General features: G+C 34.6%; 1 protein-coding gene across 3 annotated transcripts in view; it reads left to right on the top strand.

Annotated features, from left to right (window-relative positions):
• Nucleotides 1–23069, top strand: part of VMP1 (vacuole membrane protein 1) — a 127547-nt gene that overhangs the window by 51867 nt on the left and 52611 nt on the right. For 2 of the 3 annotated variants that reach the window (XM_045044811.1, XM_045044812.1), the window contains exons 6-7: nt 3021–3188; nt 11309–11440. In XM_045044811.1, coding sequence (XP_044900746.1) covers nt 3021–3188; nt 11309–11440 — 300 coding nt within the window. The remainder of the gene's footprint in view (nt 1–3020; nt 3189–11308; nt 11441–23069) is intronic. The other variant, XM_045044813.1, reaches the window with a different exon arrangement.

Genomic DNA, 23069 nt, shown 5'->3' with positions numbered 1-23069 from the left:
TTTCTTCTATTTTACTTACTGGTATCACATTTTTATTTTGCGTTTCATACATTATAGGTTGAAGTTACGTTTTTTGTTTGTTTTTTTAATTACATCTGATACTTAGCTATATGTGTAGAATAAGAAATTTTTCACTAATTATTCAATTATTCTGAATTCCACAAACTTTAAACTTTTTTTTTTTAAGAATCACAAAATAATTCTTTTTCCTCTCAACTGTGAAATCTTTTATGCATATAGTATTCAAAGAAACAATTGTGGATTTCATGGTTAATAACTTTGAAGGAAAATGTGACTACTCAAAAGCATTTATGTAATTATTCTTTTAATGTAAATATTACTCTTTATTAATTTCTGTGAATTAAAACTCAAGAGAAAGATGAAGAGGCTAAAAATTCACATAGATTTTTTTGGTCCAGAAAAAAACTAATAATTGATTCAGTGCTACATGCAGAACTACATTTTTTAGATTTTCTTTGAACACATAATGCCAGTTGCATATAGGGAGAAATGTAGCTTAGATTTATGAATATATTTTTTGTATTAACTTACAACAAAAAGTTTTGTTTTAAATCACCTTTTATCTTAATAGCAATAGTTCCTTAATGTTTTATTTTCATTGTTGCATCTTGTGCACTTTTGTCTTTGAACCACTAATTCTTTTACCTTATGATTTAAAAAGGCTCTCAGGGCCTCTGGGTGGCTCAATCGGTTAAGCGTCGGACTTTTGATATAGGCTCAGGTCGTGATCTCGTGGTGGTAAGATCAAGCCCCACGTTGGGCCCTGCACTAAACATGGAGCCTGTTTAGGAGTCTCTTTCTCCTTCTCCCTCTGCTCCTCCCCCCCCCCCCCCCACCTGACTCTCTCTCTCTCTCTCTTTCTCACTCTCAAAACAAGTAAACTTTAAGAAAAGAAATTAAAAAAAAACAAGAAACCTCTTGTATACCGAGACCACTTACTGTATGTGTGTATGTGTATAGAGCTAGAGAGGATAAAATTATATATATATTTTAATACATTAATGCATACAATTTAATATTATATTATCTAAAACATAATATTGTATAACAAAAATTTTTACTATATTTTTATTTGATATTCTACAAAATTTTATTCTACAAATACAGTATTTTTCTTTGTAATAACTAATGGCTAGTACATTTTGAGGGTTTATTCTAAGCTGGGTACTTTATATAAGTTGACTGATTTAAATTTTATGGTATCCCCAGAAGGTAGGTTCTGAAGGTATTTGATTATTTCCATTTTATAGATTAGGAGAGCAAGACTCAGAAGGTAAGTTACAGAGTCCAGAACCTGAACCAGAGCATGTGGCTCTAGAAGTTATGCTTATAGCCACTAGGTCTACAGTATGCTTTAAAGTAAATATTTACAGCTTGTGTGTTAAAGAAACGTGTTAAGGATGTCCAGTGTTTAGCTCTGATACCTCATGAGAACTTTGGAAATTATTGTTAGATTTTAATTCACATATTTAATTATATTTGAAGTTTTTTATTTTGGAGCTGAATAAAACTATGAGTCTTAATTTTTTTGCTTTGCAGAAGAGTAAACTGAGGCCCAGAAAAAAAAGTTAAGTGACTTTGTCTAAGGTTGTTTAATTCCTGGGGCGCCTGAGTGGCTCAGTCGGTTAAGCATCTGGCTCTTGGTTTTGGCTCAGGTCATGATCTCATGGTTTGTGGGTTCGAGCCCCGCTCTGCTAACACAGAGCCTGCTTGGGATTCTCTGTCTCTCTGTCTCTGTCTCTGTCTCTCTCAAAATAAACGTTAAAAAAAAAAAAAAGTTTCATTCCTGACCCTTAATTTACTGTTATCCCAATGGTTCCTAAACCTAGCCTATTAGAGAACCTAACTTATTTGAAATTCTAAAGAAACTCATTTAAAACATACAGGTTCCCATCCCCACCTATTGAATAAATCTATGTTAGGGAACCCAGGAATTTGTATATTTAACACAGGAATTTGTATATTTAACAAACTCCCTAGTTGGTTCTTATACAGACCCCTCACCTTGGCATGCATGTGCGCTTGGGAACCATTGTGTTTATTAAGCCTTTATCACACATCTAATATTAATCCATTTTAACCTATGTGATTATTATTAATTTGTAATATTTTAGTTTATTGTTTTTTATATTTATTTTTTTGGGAGAGCAGACGCAGGGGAGGGGCAGAGAAAGGGGGACAGAGGATCTGAAGCAGGCTCTGCACTGACAGGTGGACAGCAGTGAGCCCAATGTGGGGCTCAGACTTACAAACTGCAAGATCATGACCTTAGCCGAAGTTGGATGCTCAACCGACTGAGCCACCCAGGTGCCCCTAATTTTTAATATCTTAAAATAAAGGTACAAAGCAACACAAAATCTTCCATAGAAAATACTGCTTTAAAAGAAAAACTTACTGATATTTGTTCCACAGTTTTATTTTGTTTTAGGACCTCTTATCTTTGGGAAAGATAAGTGAGGTAGTTACTTCACCAACTGTTTTTAAGTAAGGACAGAAAAGTGGTATTCTCGAATCATGCCTAAAGGAATAGGGCACAGGAATTTTTTATCAAAGGGTATAACATTCTTACAAATGAGAATATAGATGAATAAAATCAAATAAAGCCAGAAATCATATGGTGTTGGAGAAGGAGATTGACTATAAAAAGACACCAGGGAACTTTTTGTAGTGATGGAAGTGTTCTATATCTTGATTGGTTGTGCTTATACAGTTCAATATATTTGTCAAAACTCAATGAACTATATACCTATATACTATTATATGTAAATTATACTTCAATAAATCTGAATTAAAAAACAAGCTAGGAAGAGATTAAGGATTAGTTTTTCAAATTACCAACTGCAACTTGAAATATGTAGTTAGATTCTTATTCTCTAGAAGCTAAGATTTTTCTATTTGTGTATAGTAATTAAGGTACTGTTAAAATGGCATGTATATTGATTGGTAATCCCTTTTTCATTAATATTTCTCATCAGAGGTTTCTCATATTTGTTTCATAGGGTCCACATATAGCTTCAGTTACATTAGCTGCTTATGAATGCAATTCAGTTAATTTCCCTGAACCACCTTATCCTGATCAAATTATTTGTCCAGATGAAGAGAGCATTGAAGGAACCATTTCTTTGTGGAGCATCATCTCAAAAGTTAGGATTGAGGCCTGCATGTGGGTAAGATGTCCATTTTCATATTTGTCTAAAATTAACCTCACTATTTTGATACTTTGTTGTACCTCATTGAAAATTTAATACAAATGTATATCCACATAGCAAGTCAATAAACAATTAATTCATGAAGTCACCAGTTATCTGCTTCCAAGTAAGAGAAACCCTTTAGAGCTTCCCCATTCATGAATGACATTCAGAGTAAGGCATGAAGCCATAGGTACAACAAAGCAGTGGATGCCATGTAGACAACAAGAGGGAAATGGAGGATAGATGATACAACTATACTACTTTGCAAAATTTTACCAATGTGAAATATTTGATAAACACATAGCAAGTGGTTATATTTTCAGTCCCAGCTTGGTAAATGTTGTATGTCTCTCTCCTAGATTCAGATACTCTGTGTTTATTCTTAGAGGGCTTATTTCATTTTCTGAGTTGTTAGTAATACTGAAGTAAGGTCAGATATTTTTTTAATAGACCAAGCTTTACTGTAGTGAGGGTATCAGACTGTATGGTTGTATATGGTGATCTTGCTTTCAGTTTATTCTTTTTATGGTTTGCTTAAGTGTATTTTGGGAAGCTTTTGTACTATATATCCAGTGACAGATTATTTTAATCCATACAAAGTATTCTTTTTTTTTCTATATGCCTATATTCATTCAAATGTGTATCATTGAGGAATAGTTCATTTGCTAAAGACTTTCTGTTACTCTTTGAACATTTTTTGTCATTTGGATTCATTAAGTTATATGTTCTCTGTAACTTTTTTCCCCTAATAGTGTCTTATAAAATAAAACATATGGAACAGATCAGTTAAAAATCTTGACTAAAATGAACATGAATGCCATACCCATGGAAGAGGGAAAGTTTTCAAATACACTTATTTAAAGGTTAACAACTATATTGTCTGTGTGTGTGTGTTTCATACGATCGTCTTTGTTTTTAATATAACTTATTTGTCAGTTATATATACTATAGCCTAGTATGTTGTGTTTTAAAAGAATTGTAAGGGAAATGCCATATTTTGAATTTGTTGAATATGAAAGGCAGGAAAAATTGTCATATTTCCTGTTACTCTTTTATAAGCACTGGAAACAAAATTCATTGTACTAGTTGCATATGTTTTATAAATTTGACCACATTAGTCTTTTGATGAAAAATTATTATTAAAATAACAGAAGATACTTGGAACATGCTAGAAAGAGACCATGTATATGGATTCGGTTTTCTGTTTTGCTTTAGTTCCTTCACAAATGATTTACATGGCTGGATTAACACTAATGCCAACAAAGAAAAACTTCCATCGCAGCTGGCAGTGATAACTGCCTCCTCCAACTCCCATTGTTCATATTGTTTGAAGTGTTCATTTGGCCTAGCTCCATGCATGCCTTAAATTAGTTAACTAGACTAGTGTAGTGGCTTACTTTCCCAAATAAAGTTTAAGCTCCTAAAAAATATAAACTGTACCTTAAATTTATTACCCTCACAGCAGTCAGTATAAGGTTTTGCACATAGTACAAGAATGTTGATTAATCCTAGTTAATTGGCTGAGTGCTCTTCATATTTCCTTTTTTGAAATTGTCTTTTGTCACATATAAAGTGGAGCGCATATCAAGTTACATTTAAATTGGTTCCTATTGTTCTCAATATTTATATGGATAGTCCTTTCAACAAAAGGTGCTGGGAAAACCATATACACATTCAGAATAATGGATTTGGACCCTTACCTTCTGTAAAAATTAACTCAAAATGCATCAGGGACTTAAGCTTACAAACTAAAACTGTACAACTCTTAGAGGAAGATGTAGAGACAATCTGCATGGTGTTGGATTTGGCAATGGTTTCTTAAATATGACACCCCAAAAACATAGACAACAAGAAAAAGTAATAGGTAAGTTGAACTTCACTAAAATAAAAACCTCTTTTATGTCAAAAAAAAAAAAAAACATTATCAAGAGAGTGAAAAGATAACCCACAGAATGCAAGGGGATGTTCACAAATCATATATCTGATAAAGGTTTAATATCCAGAATGTTTGAAGAACTTCTACAACTTAACAACCCAATTTTAAAAATGGGCAAAGGACTTGAATAGACTTATCTCCAAAGAAGATACACTAATGGCCAATAAGTGCACAGATTCTCAGCATCATTTAGTCATTGGGGAAGTGCAAATTCAAACCACAAGGAAATACCCCTTTGCTATTATTTTTTTAAAAAGAAAACAAGTATCAGGATGTGGAGAAATTGGAACTCTTGTAGACTGTTGGGAATGTAAAGTAATTTAGCTGCTAGGGAAAAGAGTTTGGTGGATTCTCAAAAACCTAAATGTAGAATTACCATATGACCCTCCTCTAATTCCACTCCTACATTAATACCCACAAGAACTGAAAACTGGGACTCAGGTATAAGTACAGATACTTGCACTTCATTCCTCAGTAGTATTATCCACATTTTCTTTTTTTTTTTTTTTTTTTAATTTTTTAAATGTTTATTTATTTTGAGAGAGAGAGAGCACAGGAGGGGCGGGGCAGGGGGGGGGAATCCCAAGCAGGCTCCACACTGTCCATGCAGAGCCCAACACTGGCTTACTCTCACCATGAGATTATGAGCTGAGCTGAAATCAAGTACTGGGTGGTTAACTAACTGAGCCACCCAGGCACCCCTCCACATTTTCAGAAAGGTGGAAACAACCCAGTGTCCCGCAACAGATAAATGGATAAAATGTAGTATATACGTATAATGGAATATTATTCATCCATAAAAAGGAATGAAGTTCTGAATTGTACTATAGTATGAACCTCAAAAACATTATGTTAAATGAAATAAGCCATTACATAGACAGATACTATATGATTGCACTTATGTGAATTGTCCAGAAGAGTCAAATTGGGGGCACCTGAGCGGCTCAGTCAGTTAAGTGTTCAATTCTGATTTTGTCTCAGGTCATGATCTCACAGTTGGTGGGATTGAGTCCTATGTTGGGCTCCACTGTGACAATCTAGGCTTGCTTAGGATTCTCTCTTTCCCTCTCAGCCCTCCCCCCCCACCCCCTGCACTCACACACACACTCTTTCTCTCTTTCTCAAAATAAATAAACTTTAAAAAAAAGTATAAATAAAAATAAAATAGAAGAGTCAAATTCATAGAGATAAGAAGTACATTTGAAGTTACCAGCGTTGTGTGGGGTGAGAAAGTTAATGCTTAATGGGTGCAGTGTTTCCATTTGGGTGATGAAAAATACTAGAAATAGATAGTGATGGTGGTTGCACAACATTGTGAATGCAGTTAATGCCACTTAGTTTTATATTTTAAAATGGTTAAATGGGATACAGTCATAAAATGTCCATACTGCGGAGGTTGAGAAACCTTGATATAGAGTATGTCAGCCTTGATTTGTAGTTTATCCTTTCATAGATGAGTTTACCCTTTCATTTGTGTTCACACCCGTATGTTTTGTTCTGTTCAAAAGAATGTCTTGCTTGATTAAAAACTCACATCTTATTTGATGCTTTGGATTCTGTCTCCCTCTCTTTCTACCCCTCTCCCTCTCATTCTGTCTCTCTGTTTCTGTCTCTCTCAAAAATAATAAACATTAAAGAAAACTGAAAAACAAACTCATATCTTATTTGACATTTTTATCCAGTTTGTACTTTGAAAGTAGTATGTCTTTACAGACGTCGCTATCATTACAAATGTAGTGAATCAGTAAAATAATTAAAATGTGGAGTACATCCAATTATAGGATAAAGACCAGGGTTGGGGGCGCCTGGATGGCTCAGTCAGTTGAGCGTCTGACTTCAGTTCAGGTCATGATCTCACATTCATGAGTTCGAGCCCCGTGTCAGGCTCTGTGCTGACAGCTTAGAGCCTGGAGCCTGCTTCGGATTCTGGATTCTGTGTCTCCTCCTCTCTCTGCCCCTCCCACGCTCATACTCTGTCTCTCTCTGTCTCTCAATAATAAATAAACGTTAAAAAAAAAAAAAAAAGACCAGGGTTGCTCTTAATTTCAGCTTGTTTATATAGGTCTTTGGAGCACGCTAAAGTGAATTGGGTTTTTTGGTGTGTTTTTTTTTTTAATTTTTTTCTTAATGTTTATTTATTTTTGAGACAGAGACAGAGCATGAAGGGGGGAGGGGCAGAGAGAGAGAGGGAGAGAGAGGGAGACACAGAATCTGAAGCAGGCTCCAGGCTCTGAGCTGTTAGCACAGAGCCTGACACGGGGCTCGAACTCATGGGCCGTGAGATCATGACCTGAGCAGAAGTAGGACACTTAACCAACTGAGCCACCCAGGTGCCCCATGAATTGTTTGATATTGTTGATCATTAGTTACTTTTTTTCAGTTTGAATCTTTTGATCTTCCATAATTTGTGTCACCGGTGCAAAGCTTCACAAATTTTCATTTCACTCATGAATTCCAATAATAGTTATTATGCATCCAAGCACCAGAGATTCAGAGTGAGCAAAACTGAACAGTCTCATTGGAACTTTACGTTCCAGTGAGGGAAATAATTATCATGGAAAAAATACATAAATAAATATCATGGAAAAACCGTATAAATATGAAGGAGAAATCTGTATAACACAGACATTTTCCCTAGTTTATGATTCAAGGAAGATTTCCATGAAGAAGCAGTGTTTTGGTTGAGATCTAAGAATAATAAAGATTTGTAAAGTGGGACAGCAGGGCAGGGGCGAGAGCATGTGTGTTGGCTTTTAGATAGAGAGCATCACCTTTTAAGGTCATGTATTTGTTAAGTTCATGGTTAGGGGGTGATTATTGTGGTAAAATATATATAAGGAAAGTTTTACCATTTTAACCGTTTTTAAGTACACAATTTATTGGCCTTAAGTATATTTACAATGTTGTGTCATCATTGCCAGAACTTTTTGTCATCCCAGGCAGAAATATGTACCCATTAAAACAATAACTCCAGAGTCTTTTCTATTTTCTTCTTCTTTGATTGTGTCAATTCTAGATACCCCATCTAAATGGAATCATAATGTTTTTCTATGTCTGGCTTATTTTGCTTGGCATAATGTTTTCAAGTTTCATCCATGTTGTAGCATGTGTCAGAACTTCATTCCTTCTTACAGCCATTTGAACACTGACCTCAAGGGAAACTGGAAGCAAATTTTCTCTATGTGCAAAACAGTCTTGAAAATTGTACTAGAATTGGTATAATTGTTTTCTGTAAGAACCCTGCATTTCTCAGTGGTTTCAAGCTTACCCTCCTAACTTCTGCTTTTAACCTCTGATTTATGTTTGTAATTGGAATATGTAATAGAAAAATCATTTTGTTTAAAAAAAATTATTAACACATAGATAATACAAAACTACCATAATATCTGAGAATCAGCATATGTAAAATTTTCTGCTCTCCATATTTTTACTATTAAACTTATTATTCCCATCATTGAAAAAGCAAAATGCTGATTTGCTTGTGAATCCACTTGACAAAACTTTTTAAAAGCATGAACATTCAGGATTTTCCTCCTCCCCTAAATCTTTGAATATAATTGATACTCCAGGAAGATATTTCCCTCTTGGTTTTGCATATTTTGTGCATGTTAAAATCTTCTCCAATTCAAGAAGCAGGGACTTCAAGGTAATGAATTGATATGGAGCAGATGGTTTTTAGAAGAGCTCTCTGAATTATTGCTTGACTAAAAACTACTTGTCTCTTTCTTTTGCAATAAGGAAACCAGTTATTTCTTCCCCTTAATTAAGCCTAGGCTGACAGTTTTTAGTGTTCCACACTTCTGTTTTGGTTTTTTGTTTTGATTTTGCAAGAATTATAAAATTGTTTTGTAAGAATCATGAAATTATGGGACTGCAGTACCTAATTTGAGATAACTAAATAAACTTTTGTGTCTAGAATATAATGTGTTTTGGGGGACCTGTCTGGATGACTGTATTTCTTTTTATCTATTTGTGTAAAAAACAGAATATTAACTCATGATCACCATTCTTGTTTCTTGCTAATGTGGGAAAACATGAGCAGAATTCAACTATAACAATAAATATAGTCAACCAAGTATAATATAGTATGTAGCTCTTGATTTCATTTCAGTCCATTATTACTTCCTTTTTAACTTTAAGGAAACTTGTCATGAGTTTGAATCATATGATTGCTTTCAGAACTATTAAACATTTGAGTTAACAGGTTTTAAGAGAAGTTCATGTTTTGAATAACATGTTGCAATTAACTTCCTACTTTTTGTAATGGGAAAAAAATTTTTTTAAGTACAGAGATTTATATAATTAATTTAATATATTATCACCCAAACTCAGTTAATATTAATCCCTGGCTAATATTGTTTTATCTGATCCCTCCTCTGTAGGCTCTCCACTATCTTGAAGCATACCCTAGATAACATATCACATTTCATCTGTAAATATATCAGTCTTAGGACTTAAAAAAACATTATCACACCTAAGAGAAATTAGGAATAGTCTCTTCAGATCAGCTACCTAGTTAATGTTCAGATTTTTCTGATGGCGTTTCTTTGTTTTTCTTTTCATATTTATTTGTTGTTGAAACTGGGTTGTTTGTCAAATATAATTTCTCACAGTCTCGATTTTACTAATTATATCCCAGTTGGTATAGTTTAAATATGTTTATCTGTTCCCTATGTTTCCTGTGAGTTGATAGTTAGAGAGGCTTGAAAAAAATTTTTTTGTCGAGAATACATGTTATAGTCTTGTGTATTTCTATCACGAGGTACAGTAATGTCTGATTGTCTTTCCTTTTGTGGTATTATCACCGTTGTTATACAAGTCCATTATTAAGGGTTATAAAATGGGGGTAAACCAATTACATCATTTTTTTTTACTTTACTTATTGACTGGAATGTTTTTATAAAGAAAAACTCCTTATCACCAATTTGGTTACCCCAAGATATCTTTCATATAGGTAAGAGAGGATAAGTAATGGATTTTTTCCCCTTTATTTACCTGTTTTTTAAATAATAAGTTGGTTCTCTTAAGATTCTCCAAAGTTGACTAACATTAACTTTTTTTGTTTAGCAGAATATGATTTGTGTTTTATTTATATATCCCGTGATGTATATGTCTCTCCTCCCTCTCATCTCTCTCTCTTTATTCTTTAAATATAGCCTGCTTCTTTTGACACTTAAGTATATTCTTTTTCAGCATTCTTGTTTCATATGTGGATAATGCAGTCTCATTCGGAGATTATTGATCCCACACATTGAAATATAACACTGTGAACATGAAATATTTGAATTTGATAATGTTCCTTGGGGATTCTTTTCAAGGCATTTGTTGACAAAGTCATAGTACAGAGCAAATAGACCTAAAATTGCTTCTGAGAATTAGCAAAACTTTTTCATTCACTATGACTCAAGGCAGAGAAGGATGGCTCAAAGTTGAGAATTTTCCTAGAAACTATATACCTTTTACATTATCATCTATCTTGTATTTAAGCCATTTAAGTCCAAACCAAGTTCCTGATTCTCTTACCTTTGTTTTCATCCTATGTTTTAAGTTGAGTGAAAAAAAAATTCTCTTCAAAAACAAGAATCCACAAAGTGACTGAAACATGAGTCACTCAATGTCCTGAGGAAATAAACATTTTTCCTGTGGTGAAAATTTATCCATCCTAATGTTGAGTTTTCAAGGGGCTTCCTGACCACTATTTGTTAAAAGTTTTAACTCTGCACACACAAAAAAATTAAAACAGCACCCTAAATACCAGATTGAAACAGCATCTTAAATACCAGAAGATTTCCTAGAAAGTTTTATCTAAAACTTGTACTAGTGAATACTCATTACCAAATGATTTGAAAAGAGGGAAAAAACTGACAGAAATCACAGAGTATAAGTAGAGATGCTTAGAGAACTAACATTAATCGAATGTCTGCCATGCACCAGGAATTGTCTAAGAGTTTAGTGTATATTATCTCGCCTGGCTTTGTATTGGTCAGTATTAGGGCCAAGAGTCACACTCATGTTCTCTTGATTATGTAGTATATGCTTTCCTCCCTAATACATGCATCTTAATGTGGTTTTGGCAATGTAGAAAAATATAGATTTAATCTGTTTAGTATTCTTATGTTGAGAACAGAATCTCATGTGAGTATTTTGGTTTTGCACATAGGGTATCGGTACAGCAATTGGAGAGTTGCCTCCATATTTCATGGCCAGGGCAGCTCGCCTCTCAGGTGCTGAACCAGATGATGAAGAATATCAGGAATTCGAGGAAATGCTGGAACATGCAGAGACTGCACAAGTAAGAACAGTAGAGAAAACAATAGAATACTTTAATTGTCCTTAAAAGTTATGGCTAAGGTGAAATTGTTAATAGTTACTTTAAAGAAGAAAACTCCCAGCATAAAAATAAATAATACATTATTTGGGATAGAATATTTAGAAAAGCTGAAATATAAAAGTGATTATAATATTGATTTTAGAATGGAGAAATACAGAAAGAGTCCACAAGACAACTCACTAAGCTGAAACACTTTGCCAGAAACCAGAGTAAGTTGATGTCGCTAATGAAGTTTAGGAGCCGAAACATTCTTTGTCCATTATGTGTTTTTAAGTATTACCAAGCAGACCACTAACTGAATAAGGGGGACAAATAGGTGGGTCAGGCTATGAGTCCAAAGTTTTTAAGAATAACGTCAAAATATTTTACCATGTTTAGAGGAAATTATTTGGTAACTCTTAAGAAATGGCAGTTACAGGGGTGCCTGGGTGATTCAGTCAGTTAAGCATCTGACTTCGGCTCAGGTCATGATCTCATGGTTTGTGGGTTTGAGCCCCGTGTCAGGCTGTGTGCTGACAGCTCAGAGCCTGGAGCCTGCTTTGGATTCTCTCTCTCTTTCTGCCACTCTCCCGCTCATGCTCTGTCTCTGTCTCAAAAATAAACGTTAAAAAAGGAAAGGAAAGGAAAGGAAAGGAAAGGAAAGGAAAGGAAAGGAAAGGGGAGGGGAGGGGAGGGGAGGGGAGGGGAGGGGAGGGGAGGGGAGGGGAAGGGGAAGGGGAGGGGAAGGGGAGGGGAAGGGAAGGGAAGGGAAGGGAAGGGAAGGGAAGGGAAGGGAAGGGAAGGGAAGGGAAGGGAAGGGAAGGGAAAGAAAAGGAAAGGAAATAGAAAAGAACAATTACAATAAACTTACCCTTTAACAGCTAGAGGGAAGAAAGGCTGAGGCCTTTACACCTGAGCATAAGCTGTATATCAACCGATATCTTAATGTTACAAGATAGGTGTTTCATTCTTTGCAGGAAAATTCCTAAGAATATTGTTAACTGAGTCGCTTCTTAGGAATGACAGTAGAAATCAACATAGACCCCAAAAAAAGGGATGTAAAAGAGATTTTCAAAAGATTATCTATAAAATACATCTTCCTTCCTAGATTTGTTCATTAACCTATGAAATGAAGTTGTTTGGAAAATTGTCTTGTGTGTTTGTTAAGTGCATGTGCCCACATAAGTACACACCCATTTTTTTTATTAACTTAGTAGTCTGTATTTATATGTAAAATCAGGCTAGTTAACATTTTGAAATAAAACTGTTTTCTACAGTCCTTTTTTATAGTAAGAATAAATAGTAATTATGAATATAAACATTTATATTAAAAAGTAATACATATATATGTACATATGATTATTTAGAAAAATAAAAAGTAAGCCACATTATGATCAAACCATTACTCAAAACTGAAAATATGATTAGAAATAACACAGGTATGTAAATGTTATCCCCAAATCAACCAATACTGAATCTATAATTTCCTGTGGGTTAATTATATATTACAGAGAGTGGATTAAGTAAAAGCACATATTTAAACACAGAAAATCTAACAAAATTGATTCATAAACATCTTCCTGGATTTCTTGGTCATTCATGTGATCTGGTTTTCATAAGATGATACAAATAAAATCTATGTCTCTCATGAATGAAGACCCATAAGAAAATTATTATATATATTGAATCACTTTTTTAATTCCTTTCCCTACTAACATAATTTTGCTATTCTTTGACTTTCAAGTATATTTCCCATAGTCTTTTTTTTTTAATTTAGATCCAAGTTAGTTGGGGCGCCTGGGTGGCGCAGTCGGTTGAGCGTCCGACTTCAGCCAGGTCACGATCTCGCGGTCCGTGAGTTCGAGCCCCGTGTCGGGCTCCGGGCTGATGGCTCGGAGCCTGGAGCCTGTTTCCGATTCTGTGTCTCCCTCTCTCTCTGCCCCTCCCCCGTTCATGCTCTGTCTCTCTCTGTCCCAAAAATAAATAAAAAACGTTGAAAAAAAAATTTAAAAATAAAAAAAAAATAGATCCAAGTTAGTTAAAATACAGTATAATAATAATTTCAGGAATGGAATTTTGCGAATCATCACTTACATATAACACCCAGTACTCATCCGAACAAGTATCTTCCTTATTGCCCCTCACCCCTTTAGTTAGCCTTTCCCCCACCCAGCACCCCACCAGCAACCCCCAGTTTGTTCTTTGTATTTAAGAGTCTCTTCTGGTTTGTCTCCCTCTCTGTTTTTATGTTATTTTTGCTTCCCTTCCCTTGTGTTCATCTATTTTGTTTCTTAAATTCCATATATGAGTGAAGTCATATGGTATTTGTCTTTCTCTGACTAATTTCGCTTAGCATAATACGTTCTAGTTCCATCCACATTGTTGCAGATGCCAAGATTTCATTCTTTTTGATCACCGAGTAATATTCCAATGTATATGTATATGTATAGAAATATATAGAGATAGATATAGATATAGATATACACCATATCTTCTTTATCCATTCATCAATCAATGGACATTTGGGCTCTTTCCATACTTTGGCTCTTATCGATAGCACCGCTATAAACATTGAGGTGCCTCTGCTCCTTGAAAACAGCACACCTGTATCCTTTGGATAAATACCTAGTTGTACAATTGCTGTGTTGTGGGGTAGTTGTATTTTTAATTTTTTGAGGAACCTTCATACTGTTTTCCAGAGTCACTGCACCAGTTTGCATTCCCACCAGCAGTGTAAAAGGGTTCCTCTTTCTTCACATCCTCGCTGACATCTGTTGTTGCCTGAGTTGTTAATTTTAGCCATTCTGACAGGTGTGAGGTGATATTTCATTGTGGTTTTGATTTGTATTTCCCTGATAATGAGTGATGTTGAGCATCTTTTCATGTGTCTGTTAACCATGTGGATGTCTTCTTTGGAAAAGCATGTATTCATGTCTTTTGCCCATTTCTTCTCTGGATAGTTTTGTTTTGGGGGTGTTGAGTTTGATAAGTTTTTGTAGATTTTGGATACTAACCTTTTATCTGATATGTCATTTGCAAATATCTTCTCCATTCCATCGATTGCCTTTTAGTTTTGCTGATTGTTTCCTTTGCCATGCAGAAGCTTTTTATCTTGATGAGGTCCCAATAGTTCATTTTTGCTTTTATTTCCCTTGCCTCTGGTGACATGTCAAATAAAAAGTTGCTGTAGCCGAGGTCAAAGAAGTTGTTGCCTGTTTTCTCATCTAGGATTTTGATGGCTTCCAGTCTTACGTTTAGGTCTTTCATCCATTTTGAGTTGATTTTTGAGTATACACATGTTTTATGAGGAATGTATTCATAGCTTTATTCTCAGTGGAATCTGAGACCCCAAAAAACCATTAACCTAGAGGGGGGAAAACATATATTTTAATAACAGATGGGCTTTTTAAAAAGGCATTATTAAATGGAAATCAACTAAGGATAGTTATGGTTTTTAATTAAAAACAAGACTTTCAAATATGAATATAGAATAGCCAAATAACCAAATATAAAACAAATGAATCAAAGAGCTATGAGCATTTGCTCTGCCTGGAAAGAGACAAGTTGGCCTTGGTATTTGCTTTGCCTTATGTATCAACCAGATATTATGTCTCTGTTCCTCACATCATAATGCTTATGTTTGCTAATAATTGTTACTAATATAAACAACTTTTTAATTATTTTTAATGTTTTTTTAAAATCTAGTATCTAATCTGATCCTTGTGTTACCTAAAGTAATATAGGAAGGTACCATTCTTCTAATTTTATAGAAAACTTAAGATCTAGAAGTTGTTATCTCCCTAATTTTACATGCTTAGAAGTATAGCTAGACCCAGAACTCAGAATGCCAGCATCGCTGATATATCCAGCTACTAAAACCATGTCCATGTGTAGACTAGGCTGAGTATGTTCAGTAGCAACAACTGATACATCTGGAATTTGTGGCAATAATTAATGTATGTCATTTAACATCTCCAAAACTCCTTTTTTTGTGTATATAAAGTCAGCAAGTTGATGCTAGAATAAGTCTAGGATGGCTTGCAGCTTTAAATTTTTATGCTGTGGATTGGATGCTAAACAGGTCTAAGTATTGTTTTCCATTAAGTCAATTAATATATTGTCACTGTTTTCCTTTTTTTTTTTTTTTTTAACTTTTTGTTTTGGAATTAACATGTTTTTCATTTGCATAGTTTTTTCAATCTCTTCTCTTACTTCTGCCAGCTCTGTAAAACACTTTTCTATGTCACTTCCCACTTGGTAACACCAAAAAAATATTATCAATTCTGTTTTCTTTCTTGGAGTCATCACTCTGGAGCCCCCCATCAATCTGAACGTGGTATTCTCTTGGATTTCCTTTGCACATTGCTTCTTTTTTGGTTTGGATCTCTTGTTGTTGACTTCCCGTCCTCCTCCCCCTCCTCCCCCCCTCCTCCTCCTCTTCCCCCTCATCCTCCTCCTCGTCCTCCTCCTCCTTCTTCTCCTTCTCCTCCTTCTTCTCCTTCTCCTCCTTCTTCTTCTCTTTCTCCTCCTTCTTCTCCTTCTCCTTCTTCTCCTTCTCCTTCTCCTTCTTCTCCTTCTCCTTCTCCTTCTTCTCCTTCTTCTCCTCCTTCTCCTTCTTCCTCCCTCCTCCTCCCTCCTCCTCCCTCCTCCTCCCTCCTCCTCCCTCCTCCTTCTTCCTCCTTCTTCTTCTCCTCCTTCTCCTTCTTTTTTTTTTTTTTGTTTGTTTGTTTTGATTTTTTTTAGTAATCTCTGCCCCCAAACTCATGAGGTCAAGAGTCACTGAGCCAGCCAGGCACTCCTTGCCTTCTTCTTTCTGGATTTACTCCCTCGTTTTGGTTGAACACATTCTACCATAGCTTCCTGAGAAAGAATGAGTAGATAGAAGTGCTGAAAATGCTGTGTCCTTCATTCACACTTAATCAATTAACTGAATATAGTATTCTAAGTGGAAAATCATTTTTTAAACTTAGAATTTGGAAGTCATTGTTCAGTCATCTTAGGACCTCTGGTTTGATATTGATGAGGCTAATGCCCTCCTGACATCTCTTCATAGGTAGGCGCCTCTTTTTGGTTGTTTTATTTTATTTAAAAAAAATTTTTTTTCAACGTTTTTTATTTATTTTTGGGACAGAGAGAGACAGAGCATGAACGGGGGAGGGGCAGAGAGAAAGGGAGACACAGAATCAGAAACAGGCTCCAGGCTCTGAGCCATCAGCCCAGAGCCTGACGCGGGGCTCGAACTCACGGACCGCGAGATCGTGACCTGGCTGAAATCGGACGCTTAACCGACTGCGCCACCCAGGCGCCCCTGGTTGTTTTATTTTTTTATATAGAAGCTGTTAGATTCATTCATTATCTGAGGTATGGGTCTTTTAAAAATTTATCCTGTTAAGCACTTGGAAGCTTGTCAATCAAGAATCTATTCATTTTGGGAAGTGTGCTTGTATTTTTTCTGTGTCAATATACCCTCTTTATTCTCTTTCAATTCTCATTATTTTGGTGTTGGGCCTCCCAACAGTCATCATTTTAATTTTTTTGATAATTTTGCTCCTAATATTTATCACATTTTACTTTGTATGCAATTTCCTCAACTTTATCTTCTAACTCTAATATTAAAATATTTTTCCACTACCATATATTTATTTTCAAAAAGTGATTTGTGTTATATTTCTAAGCTGTGGTTTCTTATCTTTCTGAAGATACTTAGTTTCTCTAGGTTTTTTTTTTTCTTCCTTTGTTCTACTTCTGTTGGAAGCTTTCCTCCAAGTCTGGTAATCCTTGTTTTTCTGTTTATATGTAAGAATAAGGCACATAAAAGCTGAATGGGAGCTATGTGTGTGGAGGAAAGTTGTAGGAGTGTCAAACCACCTTATTTATTGGAGCCTCCATATATGAGTTTCTGTGGATCTTTAATTTGGGATAGTTCATTTTCTCTAGTGATGGATCCTCTAGTTTCTTGCTTGGAGAATATAAACTTTGCTGCTTATATAGTAAAGCTAGGCTAGAGAAGGGGTTTAGAGATTGCATATAGGCTTTCATTTAACTCTTTTTGTGTTCAGACTGTGGATACCTACGCAAACATATCCTGAGCCCAGAACTTTTGCTTCACTTCATCAGAAACTGTATACTTAATGTCTTTTAAGGGGCTAGGGGACAACATTATCTGGCTGTGCTAAGTAGGTGTGGGACCTAGAGTCTACTTATAAAGTCTCTTTGGTTTGTGCCCTACCCCAGTCTCTTCTGCAGTTCCACTGAAAATCCTTTTTGGAGTTCTGTAATATATGTCACTTTGCTTCTCTTTCATATCTTTCACTGTTTTTTTTCATCTTCCCTTGTCTTCATTTATCAGTGCTAGTTTCATCAAAGACTGAGTTCATGTTTCTATTTTTTATTTTGGGGTATTCCAGCTACATATTGTTGAGTAACAAACCCAAATATTTAGTAGTTTAAAACAAGAACAGTCATTTATACTGCTCACAAATACAAAATTTGCACAAAATGGCTTGACTGTAAGTTGGAGAATTTACTTTCAAGATGATTTACTTATATGACTGATAAATTGATTCTGGCTGTTATTGGCTTGGAGTTCAGCTCGACTGTTAGTTTGGGACCTCAAGTTACTCTTTTTTTTTTTTTATGTTTATTTATTTATTTTAAGAGAGAGAGCAAGCAAGCAAGCAATGGAGGTGTAGAGAGATGGGGAGGGAGAGAATCCAAGCAGGCTCCATGCTGTCAGTGCAGAGCCCGAGGTGGGGCTCAAACCCACAACTGTGAGGTCATGACCTGAGCCAAAACAAAGAGTCGGACGCTTAGCCCACTGAGCCACCCAGGAGCCCCTCAAGTTATTCTCCTTGGACTTCTTCATGGCATCTGAGTTCCAAAAACATGTGTTTTGTATGAATTTTGGTCGAAGCTGGAAGGTTTGTTATGACGTAGCCTCAAAATCCCAGTCACTTTGCCACATTTTGTGAGCCAACTAAGAAACTAAAGTTAGCCCAAACTCAGAGAGTGGAATTACATTCCACCTCTCAGTGAGAGGAGTAAGGAAGAATTTGTAGCCATCTCTAACCTACAACAGGGGCAAAGGTTTTTTTTGGTTATCTTGAAGTGGGAACCCTCCTGTAATATCATTTTTAATAGGATAGAACATTGACAAACCAGAATTTCCTTATAGGAGGGGAATGGGATGGTAAATGATTTTGAAATTATATAATGTGAGAGGTTGTCAAAAAGAATTTAGACAGGCACACCTGGGTAGCTCAGTCAGTTAAGTGTCCGACTCTTGGTTTCAGCTCAGGTCACAATCTCATGGTTCATGACTTTGAGCCCCACGTCAGCCTCTGCACTGATGGTGTGGAGTCTACTTGGAATTCTCTCTCTGCCCCTCCTGCATCTCTCTCTCTCTCTCTCTCTCTCTTTCAAAATCTATAAATAAACTTTAAAAATAAAAAAAAGAATTTAGACATATCTCCTTGAAAGGGGGAAATGATAAACTTGTCAGATATGCAAAAAGTTGTCTCTCCTGTGGCAAGAAGATATAGTCATGCTGAGAAACTGTAGAGATAAACTTTGTCTTAGAATTAGTGGGTAAAGGGGTACTTGGGTGGTTCACTCAGTTAAGCATCCAACTTCAGCTCAGGTCGTGATCTCAGGTCTCCTGGGCTCAAGCCCCACATCAGGCTCTGTGCTGACAGCTCAGAGCCTGGAGCCTGCTTCCAATTCTGTGTCTCCCTCTCTCTCTGTCCCTCCCCCCCCGCCCTCAAAAATAAATAAAGATTTTTTTTTAATTGAAAGAAAGGAATTAGTCAATAGAAGTTTTCTGATGCCTACAGTGGCTCAATATTAAAACAAAAACGGCACTTGGGTGGCTCACTCACTCTTGGTTAAGTGTCTGACTTTGGCTCAAGTCATGATCTCATGGTTCGTGAGTTGGAGTCCCACGATGGGCTCTGTGCTGACAGCTTCAGATTCTGTCTCCCTCTCTCTGCCCCTCCCCCACTTGCACTGCGTGTCTGTCTGTCTCTCTCTCTGTCAAAAATAAATAAACATTAAAAAATTTTTTAACAAAAACAAAACCAACTTCCTATCAATTTTAATTATGTACAGATGGAATTGCTATTTCAAAAGAATGAATGCCTTATCTCTCTCTCTATGTGATATCTTTCATGAATCCATGCACAGCACTTCCTGTGCTGTGTAAAATATTAGCTGGATGACTCATTTCATTCTTTGCAAGTTTTTGATTATAAATAATACATTCTGTAAACTTGTTACCACCTAAAAGCTCAACTTGTGAAAACTCAGATCTTCTAGAATTTGATGAATTATGCTTCATCTTGTATGTATGATTTGAGCTCTTGAAGACTTTTGAGCCTTGAAGAGACTTAGTCTTTCTCTACCATTAAAGCAGTAATCTTTTTTATTCATCTCTTATAGCTCTGATTGTTTTCATTACTTTTTGACTGTAAATTTTCTCTAATTCTGCTTTGTTTTGAGTTGTAGAAACCAGCCTGCACACAATATTTCTGATGGTTAGGAGGTTTGCCCGTTTTCATCCTATAAAGCCAATAATTACAATCAGTATTTTAGGATAAACTCTTTATTTCTTATTCCCTAATTTTATATTTGTTTATATTTGTTATATTGTTTATACCTTATTTAAAATTTTTACCTAAAATTGCAGTTATATGTACTATCAACCAATTATACAGTCAAACTGGAAAATAGTTAAGTGAAATAATATGGTAAAAGACTAATTCATCTGACAACTATTTTCTTTCTAAGATGGATAAAACTATGTATAAGGTCCTTGAATGAAGTGTCACAGCACAACTCTGAACTAGAGATATTTTTCCTGATTTGAACAGGAAACACACTCAAGAACACAGCCAGTGAATCTCAGAGCCAGCACCCAACCCAATTTTCTGACATTAAGATTAGTATTCTGCTTACTTTACTACAGTATAGCATAGCAACATTTTCCTCTAGATTAATGCAACAAAAAGAAAAGAACTGATTTAAAATTTTTTTCTTTCACCTATATTTGATTTTTCTTTATGGTCTTTCATGTTTTTTTTTTAAACCAGTTTTCATCAGTTCTGTGGCTTACTGTATAGTGTATGTGGGTATATTTATCCCAACTTACTTTTTCCCAGGTTTAAATAGGGGTTGTGTGAGGTTTTTAACTCTTATGTATTTATTTTGCGGTTAGAGGGCGTGGGGATAAAATAGTTGGAGAAGGGACTGTTGCCAGTTTTCCACATTATAAATTATCTGAGAGTGCTAATTTTTTAATTCATTGTTCTTACTGTGGCTTAGCAAAAATAAGTTTTTGTTTTTGTTTGTTTTTGCTAACACCGTGGATTGTTACTATATCCAAGTAAGATCTTTTATACTCAGCTGTTTTCATACACTTTAATGACACATTCTTGTTTTGTTTAGTAAGATCTCTTATACTCAGCTGTTTTAATACACTTTTATGACACATTGATTTTTTTTAAGATTTTTACTATGCAGATAAATTTATAACAACTTATGAGGATTTTTTTGTCATTTTATTTATAAATTGTAATCTTAAAAATATTTTTTATGTTGTCAGTAACAAATTTGTTTTAGGCTCTTTGCTTCTGTTATTTTTCCCGATTTGTATATTTTTAAATACGTAAGTGCTTAGAGTAATAGAATTGGAACATTTCAGATATATTAAAAGTAAAAAGTGAAAGCCCAGAGTAGGAGAATAATCACCATGTTCTAGACTATTTTATTTGCATATGTAGCTTTTTAAAATAAAAACTAGAATCATATCATAAATATTAGTCAACGTTTAAGTTCCTTTTTCACATGTGTGTCACGACATTTGATACTGATCTTTAAAATTGTCTTCTTATTACAAAGTGAAGCAGGTCATTGTGGAATATTTGTGTATTTAAAAATAATTCCTCCATCTTTCAGTCTGTTTTTCTATAAACATCTATTTAAGAGTGAATCATACTTACTGTTTTGTGACTTGTTCTGAATATAAAAACATACTATGAATACTTTTCAGTGTCCTTAAATATTTTCCACATCTTTGCTTTCTATAACAACTGTCTTTCTGGTTACAAAGTATGTTTATTGTATAACATGTTGAAAATAGAGATAAACAAAAAAACTGAAAGAAAAAAACTTCACCTAACTGGTTCATTTACCCGTTTTTTTGTTTTTGTTTTTTTGTTTTTGTTTTGTATTTAGTGTATTTCTCACTCTCTTATTGACTGACATTTTTAAGTAGATTTCTTTTGTCATATGCTTCCACTGTTTTTTCCCATATTGTTTGTTGTTTTTTTTGTTATGTTTTACTTCTTAAAGACGTTTACTTTTTTTTAATTTCTAATATCTTAGACTTTTCCTTTTGGATTAATGCATAAAATTATCATAGTGAACCCTTATGATTAATTTAGTGAATATTCAGCCATATTTCCTTTTAGGATTTTTATGGTTTTATTCTTTCACCTTTAAATATTTAATCTATTAAATATTTTTACCTATCATATAATGTAAAAAATCTGACTTTCTCATCTTCAGGTAAATAGCTACTTATGCATCATTCCAATACTGTTTTCCCAGTGATGTTAATATGTTAGTTTTGTCTTACACTTTATTGTCATAAATTATTATATTTTTATAAATAGTTATAATTGGTATATAATAAAACAGATACTAGGTTTTTATTTATTTAGTAAGCTATAACTTTACTAACATCTTTTTAGTTATATCTTACTGATTATGATTTAAAACTTTTTACAGTAATCAGCTTCACAAGGATCCAAAAGTTTATCTGACTTTGATGCTAGAATTTCTTCACAGATACATGTATTATATAAAATCTCCAATTTGATAAAAGCAATAAAATGTAGAAAAGTTGGATCAACTCTAGCTAAAACAGGAAATTAAGTAAAATGGAGTGGGTATTTAAATTTTAAGCTTGCCTGTGACTGAGGCAGAAAATGTGTTTTTTATTCTTTAAGGTAAAGCCCTTTAATAGAATAAATTTATCAGCAGGAAGAGTGGAAAAAAAAATTGGCTCTCATTGCTTTATCATGTGCTCTCCAACTAGGTTAAAGGGTGTATATACTTTATTACTAGGTAGCAATTTTACAGCTAAGTATTTGCTTAAATTGTAGTTTTGACTAATGATTGGATTTTGTACTACAGATATTTTGAGGGGAGTAAGAGATTATGATACATTTATTTGAATTCTGATTCCTTATGGTACCTAATTTATTTTCATGAGTCCAGTACTGAGATTAGACAGTATTTTTCCACTAAACTGATTTCCTTTTGTTCTTGGCTTTCTATCATGTTTTCACTAGATGTCTGTGGGAGGTAGACATGAATAAATGTAGCTTCCTATGACCTTGAACAATTCTAGCATAATTTATAAAATTTAAGTCTAGATAGCTGTTTATGTTCTTTATGGACTATTTCATACAAGGTTTAATTGCATGAAATTAAATTTAAATTAATTTACTCTCTTTATGAGAATAATTCTTTTTCTTCTTTATTCCTGATTTCTGTTAATGATGTCACCATCCTCATAATCACTTGGGGTCAAAATCTGAGTCATCTGACT

This window comes from Felis catus, chromosome E1 (assembly GCF_018350175.1).
Source record: "Felis catus isolate Fca126 chromosome E1, F.catus_Fca126_mat1.0, whole genome shotgun sequence".
Classification (NCBI taxonomy): domain Eukaryota; kingdom Metazoa; phylum Chordata; class Mammalia; order Carnivora; family Felidae; genus Felis; species Felis catus.
The sequence above is the reverse complement of the archived record's forward strand: the minus strand, read 5'-3'. Positions and strand labels throughout refer to the sequence as shown.